The sequence below is a fragment of the Silurus aristotelis genome, assembly GCF_946808225.1.
Source record: "Silurus aristotelis genome assembly, chromosome: 27".
NCBI classification, from domain to species: domain Eukaryota; kingdom Metazoa; phylum Chordata; class Actinopteri; order Siluriformes; family Siluridae; genus Silurus; species Silurus aristotelis.
The window spans coordinates 9,739,261-9,750,061 of NC_139600.1; the positions used below are offsets into that span (position 1 = coordinate 9,739,261).

General features: G+C 38.8%; 1 protein-coding gene across 1 annotated transcript in view; it reads left to right on the forward strand.

The window, feature by feature from the left end:
- LOC310721157 (mitogen-activated protein kinase kinase kinase 11) overlaps positions 1–8,484 on the forward strand; it is a 40,952-nt gene extending 32,468 nt beyond the window's left edge. The window contains exons 4-10 of the mRNA XM_083532533.1: positions 9–184; positions 364–610; positions 1,174–1,281; positions 1,466–1,622; positions 2,833–2,933; positions 3,071–3,610; positions 3,695–8,484. Coding sequence (XP_083388659.1) covers positions 9–184; positions 364–610; positions 1,174–1,281; positions 1,466–1,622; positions 2,833–2,933; positions 3,071–3,610; positions 3,695–4,296 — 1,931 coding nt within the window. The 3' untranslated portion in view covers positions 4,297–8,484. The remainder of the gene's footprint in view (positions 1–8; positions 185–363; positions 611–1,173; positions 1,282–1,465; positions 1,623–2,832; positions 2,934–3,070; positions 3,611–3,694) is intronic.
- The last annotated feature ends 2,317 nt before the right edge of the window (positions 8,485–10,801 follow it).

Genomic DNA, 10,801 nt, shown 5'->3' on the forward strand with positions numbered 1-10,801 from the left:
TATATCAGGGTGTTGGGATCAGGACCCCCATCACAGGCCGAGTTTTGCCTCCATCTTGGCTCAGCTGTGTGCTTTAGAGCAGCAGGTAATGGAAGAGATGCCCCAGGACTCCTTCCACTCTCTGCAGGACGACTGGAGACTAGAGATCCAGGGCATGTTCGACGAGCTACGTGCTAAGGAAAAGGTGTGTGTAGATTTGGAGAAACCTTATATTGTGCCAAAAACAGTTTTACAGTATTCTAAAGATTTTGCCAGGCTTCATAAAGACCTGAAGATTGCAAGATATGTAACGTGTGTGTGTGTGTGTGTGTGTGTGTGTGTGTGTGTGTGTGTGTGTGTGTGTGTGTGTGTGCGCGCACGCAGGAGCTGCGTTGTCGTGAAGAAGAGCTGAAGCGTGCTGCCCTGGAGCAGAAGTCTCACGAGGAGTTTCTGCGTCTACGAGAGGAGCAGTTGGCCCAGTGGGAGCAGGATGTGTTTGAGAGGGAACTCTCGCTTCTCATTCTCCACCTAAACCAAAACCAGGAGAAACCCAACGTCAAGAAGCGCAAAGGAACCTTCAAGAAGCACAAGCTCAAATCTAAGAACGGGGAGAAGATCAGTATGCCACAAGGTAGGAAAGGAAAAACACGCACAGTATGAATAATATATATTTCTTTTTTCTAAGTATTGTTTTCATTAAGTTGAACAGGAAGTGGTATATGATTTTACTAAATCATTGAGAAAATAAGTTTTCTGAGCGATAAAGCTTCGTTGCACTGCTATATTTCCAGTTAATATGGGTTCAGACATTAGACTGGAATTGTTACTTATAATTTGCAGCTTTTTTTTTTTATTAATGGTTTTACTAATGTGGCAAACAATAGTATTTAAAGCTCCATTGATCAATTCAATGTGAATGAGAGTGAATAATTTAGAATGTGCTTTGTTAGCATGTTGGAATGGGTATCTTTTTTTTTTTTTAATAGCACAGCAATTTACCAACATTAAACAAATATTTTTTTTAATTAATGTCAATCATATACATTCAGTTACAACATGCAAACTGATGCATGGCAAAATTCTTTTCTCTGCATATCCTATCTTGTGAAAAGAGTCTTTGCAGCATGAAGTACTGTCAAAGCCGCAATGTCTTCTGGTATAACTAGTGATAATAAAATGTGCTTTCTCGCTTAGATTTCATCCATAAAATCACAGTGCAGGCTTCTCCTGGGTTGGAGAAGAGACGTAATTCTCCAGATTTGGGTTCTCCTTCCATTGGCCCACGTTTCCGGGCCATCCAACGTGAGTGCATGCGTTCTATCTTAAACACACCCTGCTACAATTCACAAGTCCTGTAAAACAAAAACAGTGTGAACACATAGAATCCAGCACAAACCATTTATTTAGAGATGGTTAAAAGTGTGTAAGAGAGACTTTATATAAAGCGAGCGAATATTTAACTGTTGTCTGCTTGTTGTTCCTGCAGTGAGCCCCAGTGAAAGTAAGTGGAGCTCGGGATGGCCGCTGGAAACTCTTCCGCTGAAGGCTAACGGTGAGAGAAGACTTGCCCCACACTGGAGTCCCCAAAGCCCCAAAAGCCCAAAGAGCCCCAAAGTGCAGCGCCTGAGTCCACAGGAGAGCGGGTACTTTCATTTACACACACACACACACACACACACACACACACACACAGGGAAAGAGAGACAACGGTACAACCTAAAACACAGGTTATATGGATGTGGTGTTTTTTTCTTTCTAATTATTTACAGTAAAACTCTGTTGGACGAGCACAATTCGTTCGTGAAAATTGCTCATAGGTCCATTTGCTCGTTCGTTCGAATTAATTTTTCCCATAAGAATTAGTGTAAAAGCGATTTAGTCCGTTCCGAGACCCCATTCGATCGCTTAAAAAGTATTTGTAGCCTATTTCAACAAATACACCGCAAGTTATTGTGTTGACATAAAGAAAAACATTATTTTTATTACAGTATTTGTCTTATTATCAATAAAGATAAATTAATAAAAATACAGTACCGTACGGTGAATGGTAGGTGCTTATGGTAGAGCTAGACACCCCATACTGCTGACATAGGTCACGAGTACCCACACCACGCTCGTACTTTTCCACTATTTCCTTCTTGGTTTCCATGGTAATTCTAATTACTTTCGTTTTCTCAGCACCATTACTGATTTGCTTTGGAGACATTTTTTAAGATTTCTAGTGAAATAAAAATATAACACTAAAAAGTTACGTTTTTGCTGCACTGAACAACGAGAGCGACCGAGCAACACGAGATCAACTAAGCGACCGATGCTACCCTCGGCCGAAAGCGGGGAACCGGCAGCGTGGGTTTGCTCGTGCCTTGGAAATTAGCTCGCAAAATAGGGTAAAATTTGGGGAGCAAGGTCGCTCGTATCGCCGATTGCTCGTACAATAGGGTTTTACTGTATCTAAAAACTTGTTCTGTATAGGTCCTTTTGCAGACTGTTTTCTACATCCCATTAACTTTGAACTGCTACTGTGTTTTAAACAGTTTAATCCCTTAATTTAGACTTAAAGGAAACCGTATTTGTTTCAGGTCATTAGATGTGAAACACAGCCGATTATATAAACTAGAGTACATCAAGGGGGTTGTCGTCTTTGACGCTTGTTAAAGTAAAGATAAATGACACTGTGGTTGTAGGGTGTAGGCTGGTATTCTGGATGTTCAATACATTTCAGTACAGGACATTAATTCTTAAATTTAACACTAACAAAAACATATCTATATTTAAATACTGACTGTCCACTGTTTTATAGCAAAATGCAGTTATTTCATAACCATCTGTCCTACCGTTTGTCTGTCTTTTTAGGCTGTCTATGAGAGCTCGGCTACTGGCCAGCAATGAGAACGGAGACTCCAAAGATGACTTTGAGGAATACAGACCCACAACGCCTGAACCAACTCAAAATGGTGCAATTCAATTACATTGTATTTGTATATATCTTTTTTTTTACAGTGAACATTGTCTCAAAGCAGAACACTGTACAAATTGTAGAATGAATCACCTGCTTTTGCTGTTTGCTCAGTTTATCTGCATCTTGTTCTAGGCTCTATCTCTGTTAAGGAACCTTCCTGGACAGCTCTTCCCGAAGAGGATTTCGGAAGTGAAGAGGGATGCTTGTCCCCTTGTAGTTCACCAAACCTAGACTGTCGTTCCAGTGTTCCCCCTCATACTAAAGTCACTCATCGTGCCTTGCTTAGTGGCGCTGCTCTTCTCGCTTCTGTGGCTCTGGGACGCTATCTGGAACCTCAGCACCCACCCACACCCCCTCCACGAACTACCTATAGAACTAATGTCCCTGCTCTGATTGTGGTGGACTTACCCACAGATCCCACTTTGGTTGGGGACCTCATTACCTTTAGCACGGACTCTCTCCCACAAGAGCTTCTCGACACGCCACTGAAGCCCCCGGAGAATAAGCCGTTACCACTGACCCCACCTCCTCCAAACCCCAGAGAGAGAGACAGGTCCAGCCGAAAGATTGTCCAGCATGGCGCTGCAGAGTGGATCGCTAATGGAGAGACCGAGAACGAGAGTATGGACCAGACCGAAGAGAGAAAAAGATGTAGTCGTGCCTCACAACTTGGTAAGATTCTATTTTTAAGATGTTTTCATCTTAAGCTGACTTGACCTATTATATCAAATCACGTTTAATTCCCCTTTTCCTTAGTGTTGGATCTACCGTTGTGTCAAGATACTATGGAAGCAGATGAGAAATCCCCTGTCCCGTTTGCTCTTTATGCCGATCCTTGTCTTTGGAGCCCTAAAACGGATCCCTTCAAGGTAAACATCATTTCGCGACCTCGGCCGTCTCCGAACCGACCCCGGATAGATCCCTGGAGCTTCATTTCAGCTGGCGTGATGGAAAAACGCAGCTCTCGGCATGCCATTTCAACTAGCAGCCCCACAAGTCCACGATTGGGGTACAGACCATCGCCTACCAACCCCTTCACGAATTGTGACCCTTTCCCTCCTCCTAACTGTGATCCCTTCAGTCTCAAGGCTGACCCATCGTTAAACTCTGATCGTCCCTCACCATTTGATCCCTTCTCTGCTCCTTTTCCTATTTCCCGCTCTGCACCATGTTCCACCAACGGGAGCCCCAACCTCTCTCTCAGGGTTGCCCCACTGAACCCTGCTGACTCCCCCTTCATAGACCTGGGTTGGGTCAACAAGCCCGTAGGTGTTGCCAAAGAGAAAGTTTTCCCCAGAAAGACTCTGGGTCTTAGTCCCTTTAAGTCGCAAGCTAAACAGAGAGACGACATATTTTGAGCTTCTAATACTTTAAAATAATTATAGAGCTTCTACAACTTTACCAGTTTGGATTCACAAATATTTGCTCCCAATATTTGGTGCTTTAGAGTTATTCCCTCTAAAAAGCTTCATGTGTTGGATTGTAAGTTTTGCCTTTGCAAACAAAGGAAGCACACGCTATTTAAAATTTTACGATGCGGCTTATTATCTTCAAAACATCATCAAACAACATTCCAGATTCTTTCAGACTTGGTGCATTTTCCATCTAAAATTGTGACCTATGCATTGAATTACTTTAAGTGCCTTTTACTGTTGGTTAGTTCCGTGTCTTTTAGTTACACCATGGCTAAAACAACAGCATAATGACTTTGGTTCTGTCATCAACCATGTAAGCACTTTCGGATGATCCAATTCTGCTTCCCTCTATAAGACTCAAACTAGACAGTATCTAAAATTCTCTTTTCCATGTTCTAGTTTAGTCTCAAACTAGTCTAGTCTGATAGCTGCAGCAGGAAGATGAGAACCAGACAGAATTTCATATAAATACCAAAGAATTGAGAACAAAACAAGCTCAGGCCCACCACGTTGATTTTGCTAGCAGTTAGTGACAAGTTAATTCCATCGAAATTGACCAGTCACCCTTTAGCAAACAATTTTCTAAAGAAAAGTTAACAGACCTTGAACTGTGTACAATCTTGATTGCCCAATTTTCATACATTAGTAGTGCTTGAGGGATTGTTATGGCTCATCTGCACTTTAGACAAAATATTCACAGAAAAAACATGGTTCACTAATTGAACAAAAAAAATCCGTGGCTAATAGAGTGGCTCGATTTACGGCACATGCCACCACAGCGACACGAGATCACTGAGAAATAAGCTCACTGTATATTGGCCTGATCTGCACTTCTTGATCCGAACCACAAAAGATGTTGCCCCAAATTTTTTTATTCTTTTTTAAAACTACTGATCGTGTGTAGCAATGAATAAGGCAGACATCTGCCTCCCTTGTGTATAATGTGCATTTACTGTAGTTAAAATAAAAACCGGATATAATCTTTTCTTCAGAATGTCTATGCAAGCCCAGCATGACAGGGTTTAACTTGAACCAGCTCTTCAACCTATGACACATACAGTGACCTTTACCACATATCAGTGTTTCTAATGACTATTACAAACATCTTCTATACACCTCAGATTCACCAATTTGCTATGTGCATATGCATCAATTCAAGAAAAGGAGTTGCAATACCTTTAACCGAGTTTGGAAAAAACACCAATGGATCCCTGAAGGCTTTTACTGCTGTAAAAAAAAAAACCCCACCACATTGAACAAAAATCGTATCCGTACAGAAGTCACAGTCAGTGTTAACTTACAGTCACAGCTGCTTGCTTTTAAAGGCTACATAGTCTTTTTATTTTTATTTATTTATTTTTTTTCTATTATAGAGTATTTTTACATTTCCATGAACCCAAGTTTGAATGCTTCTTTAGTTTTGCAATGGAGCTGTGATCCTGACGTAACAAAATTTTCATGGATTGCTGCCTCACCCAAAATCTTTCCATGAATACATATGCTTGTATTACAATACATGGGTCAGTACTTATAGTTTTTTTTTTTTAAAGAAGGAATAGCTTGATGTAGATTTTTTTGGGGGGGCAGCAAAGCCTAGGAAAAAAATGAAACAAAATGACAGCAATATTAAAATAAGAGCCTGTTGTGTATAAAATATTGTAAAAAGGGTATTATCTCTCAAAACCAAGTCTAACACTGAAGAACTAAATGATTCTAGAGTCAACAAGGTAAGCAAACCTTGGACACCAAACAAACGTTAATGGTCCAGTATCGAAATTTCCAAAAAGCTAAACTTCACCCTGAAAATGTCCCAAAAACAAATTTACAGTTTGAGAAAGTGGAGATTTTTTTGAACAACACTTAAAAATCTTTAAAATCTAAAGATCCTTCAGATCTTTTTCTTTCGTAGTAATTTTACTCTTAGAATCCAACTTTTTTATATTACACCTCTGAAATATCGAGTTTTAGCACATTCTCTCAATGACAATCAGATCAACAAGGCTTTTTTGAGGTGATCAGCTATCATGCTAGCTCAAGCGGTCAGCGCTAATCACTGCCTTGGAAGCTCCTGTTTTATAGAAGTGTAGCTGCTGATGTTAAAGTTTAAATACTGAAATAGAGACAAAGTTTGTTAACTTTGATTACTGATGAGATAATCAAAAGTTAGCATTAGAAATTCTTGAATGAATATATTTTGTCGGATCCTTTTGAAATATTTGCTATAGGCTATATGCGCGTCAGTCCGGTAAAAGCCGTGAGGTTCTGCTGTGGACAGGTTCCTTCATTTCCATAAGAAACCAAACCAATGTGAAATGATTTACTTTTTATTCTTTCCTCAGCAAATAGGTTGTGAAAGTAGCCATGATAAATCTGCCTGGTGGCGTTTAAAACTTAGCTAGCTGATTGTTTTCCTCACACAGTGACGGTCCGGCTTTGTTCAAGTTGTCTGATAGCAATGGAGCAGATCGATGCAGGTTATGATTACCTACTGACTGTAAAAAAAATAAAAAAATAAAATGACTTTTCTCAATTTCCCTCTTCACTTTTGGGGGTGTAACCATATTTTAAAATGGTTGATACTTGGATACATGCTAAAAAAAAGAGCCTGTATATAGTTTTCTCAGGTCACCAAACAATATAATATACAGAGCTGAAATGACATTACATTCATTGATTAGAATGAATGTCATAAAAAATAAAGAACTACTCAGACACCAGCGTTATCTCCAGTCACCGGATCCTTTAGCCTTGATATCAGTGCGGTCTAAAACGTTAGTATGAATCGTTTTGCACGTATTTTTCCAAAGTCAACATCTGCTGCGCTCATTTTAGTAATAATGTTTAATTTCACAAGTTGATCATCCAGGCCCAGGAATCCGTTTTTAAATGGCTGCTCCTGAATGCTAGTCAGGACGTCTAGGTCACACCGAACAGCTGCGCAGGCACACGAAAGCCCAGCGGCCATTTATCATAACCGTCATACGGGCCATCGTTAGAGAGTTCTCATTTGTCAGCGCCACCTTGTCCCTCTTTTTTATCGAATTTCTTTCCCCTCTCTGTTTGACAGTGGTGGATTTAATCTCTATGATATGTAGACACAGGTTTCACTGTACAAGCATCCTTTCTTGTGCCAAAGAAACTTTGTAAACTGCTTCTAAGCCATTTAGGTTTTTAGGATTGGTCTTGGGGTATCGTTATAAACGCCACAATTAGCAATGGAAATAACATCATTAGACTAATTGTGTTTGTTTGTCTTTGCTTACGCTGTGTGCTTATGCCGTTCCATCTGCTTCCTCTGTAAATAGGCGAAAGTATTTTGTGCTAAGCACAATCAGCTTCGACAGAGTAACTAGTACTGTGCATAACTCCCCTGTGAGAAAGACTTTTTTTTTTTTTTTTTTAAAGAGAGAAAATTATATTTATTAAGGCCTTTTAGACACTGGATTAAAGATATTTTAATGGGCCAGAGACATAGTCCTCATCAGGATGCTTTGTGTATTTTGCCTTACATCACTGGAGAAAGTGTATGGGTGCTGCATAGGGACAAATCATTCAACAAACTCATATTTAACAAACATTAGTAATCCATTGGATGAAGACCTTCAGTCCATTGTTGGTAAATGAATCGGAAGAAGCAAAAGAAGAAGAATAAAAATAAATCCCCACTTCAAATGGACAAAAGTACACTTGGGATGTTTGCTCTTCTTTTTTGACAAAATTGTTTGCTTTTGTTTAATTCGTTCCATTTTTACTTTGTTACGATATTCCATTTTGTGGTGCCTGATATTTTTTTTTTCCTTTTTTTTTTATTTTTTTTTTATTTTTTTTTTAAAGATTCTCTTTCCTACCTATTACATATTTGTTAAATTTTCACTGGGCTTTGTGAATTTGCTTTTGTGTGTGTGTGAGGGTGAGAGTGTGCGTGAGTGTTCGCGAGTGTGAGACATGCAAAATGACATACTGGGCTGGGCCTAATCATTCTATGACTTTGTGTTTCAGAGAGTCTATGTTTTTATCTACAAATGTGCTCAAATGTGTTTTGCCTCTTGTAATGTTTTAACCTGTGGAGAAAAAAAAAATGTTTGGAAGAACGTAAAAGAGACCAAATAAAATTTAACACAACTTTAAAAATGCTTTGCTGTACAGAATGAACTGAGGCATGTAATTAATCTAAATGTGTGTGTTTTTTATTTTATGGAGTACTAATTAATGGTCGAGAAGCTCGTACGGTTCAATGGGATTGTAATAGTTTTGCGTGGGTATTATGTTAGCTGTGGAACGTTTGGGCTTCGTCAGGATTTCCTCAACCCAACACTCCCTTATTTCCCTTATAAATTGAGGGTTTTATAGATATTGGCTTGACTGCTTGTGTGTGTATGTGGCCTAATAAGAGTCTTTTCATGAAGTATTAATTTTCTGATTTTTTTAAATTAGTGAATTGCTCACAATGATTAACACGTGTTAAACCTTGTTGTATAATGCAGAAAGAGTCGTTAAGTTCCTTTACATTACATGTTTTGCTCTTATGGATTGTCCCCTTTAAATCAAATATCCGGATTTTCAATAACCCTGAGATTACTAGAGCAAATCATTGATTTCTTTTTTCTACCATACAACCAGTTTATTTAATTTAGATGAAAGATTTGGTGAAAGAGCATGTGACTTGAAACTTGAAATCTGCCTCATGATTTTGTAGGAGCAGTCTTGTCTAGACCTGGGCCAGATGTTTCCTCAAAAAGCCAGTTGTCTGCAAAATTGGTTTGGCACAGAACTAAAGCACAAAAAAAAGCATGCTGACATGGAAGCATTTCCAAAGCAGGACAACAACTTTACCTAAGCAACTTCAGTAAGAGACCACATCCACATTAGGAAACTTGGGGTCGAGTGATATTTTTTTTTAATCCAAAACTAACACCACTCCATGTAAAATAGTACTAAAATTTTTAATAAGTACTGAATGACGAAAATTTAAATTAATTAATTACTAAATAAAAAAATATATAACGTGCTCTTAGTGCAGCGTGCAATCTCGCATGTAAAAACAAAGAGCACATGGTGTCAGTGATTCGCCTCTGGAGGCCGCTCTCATGACTACTAAGTAGCTTTTTAGTCGCTCAATCAACTGGCGCGAGCCGGAAAAACTATTGGTATGGATTTTTGCCAATGGTTTCAGCAATCAACTATCGGTGCAGATTGATCTGCAAAATCTATGAATCTATTTTAAAGTCATTGTACTTTTTGTCAAAGATTTTACAAAATAAAAACCTACATACATTTTTCAGAATCAATGGCACACAAAGTTTAAATTTTCTTTTGTGTGTAGCACTTAAACTTCAATACTTTAACTACAATACCAAAGCAATGAATATAGACATAATTTATCAGGTGTCCAAAGTCAGTAATTCAGTATAATCTTGCTAGTGCTTATGTTGTTAGTTATTAACTGCTTGGCGTTTTGTTTTCTAGCTCATCATTCATTAACTGTCAAGATCGTATATTTCATATCAGCTACAATAAAAAAAAAAAAAAAAAAAAAAGTTGAATGCAGAATGTTGAATCTGCAGCAGGACTCGTTTCTGCTCCAGCATAGACAGTAACAGTGGCAAATAGATGGAAAAATATTTTGAGGTGAATACAGTGCTTGTCAAAAGCTTTGAAACCGCTAGTCTTTTTTTTTTCTAGTCTTGGATTTTGAGTCACATGCATGTTCTTTTTGTTTATATGCAAGAACTGGACAGGAAAGTTTGAATGTCAAAAATGTGGACTTTTCTGTTAACAGACTTTCGTTCCAGAGAAGCTTATGTGAGACAAAGAGCAGGAGAGAAAACGTACACCCACTTTACACACTTCTGTAGTGGAAATCATTTCATCCAGCAAAAGATTTCCTTCCTTTCACCACTACTTTTCCTATGAAAAATTTCTGCTACCACTAGGTGTCGCCACCTCCTTGAATTTACAGCCTGAGCATTTTCTTGCTTTTTGAATATTTTTTTGGCTGCTGCAGTAGCCTACATTTTACAGGCTATTAGCAGTGCTCGGAGAAGGTTTCCATTACCTTTTTAAGGTTTAGTGAACGAGCCCTTCATAGACATTGTAAATCCTTGTCTTAATACTGACACTTCTTGCTAAGCTTTAATATCAATTTCATCACCAGATTGATTGTCGATTCTTAAAATCGATGTTCTAAAAATGCTCTTTGCTCTGGATGCATAATCAAACCCAACATGACTGACGGAGCCGAGAAAACGAGGCGAGAACTGGTTTCGAGGTGGTATCACCACTCGTCAATCAAACTCTGAATATGAAATAAGTGTCGGCAGCCTCTACCTCATGGTTTCCGTGGACACCATGACTGGACTGAGAAATATTTACTGCATTATTACTGCCTAAACATCAGACAGTAAAGTCTGCCATAAAAAAATCTGATTAATCTCACAATCGACTCCAA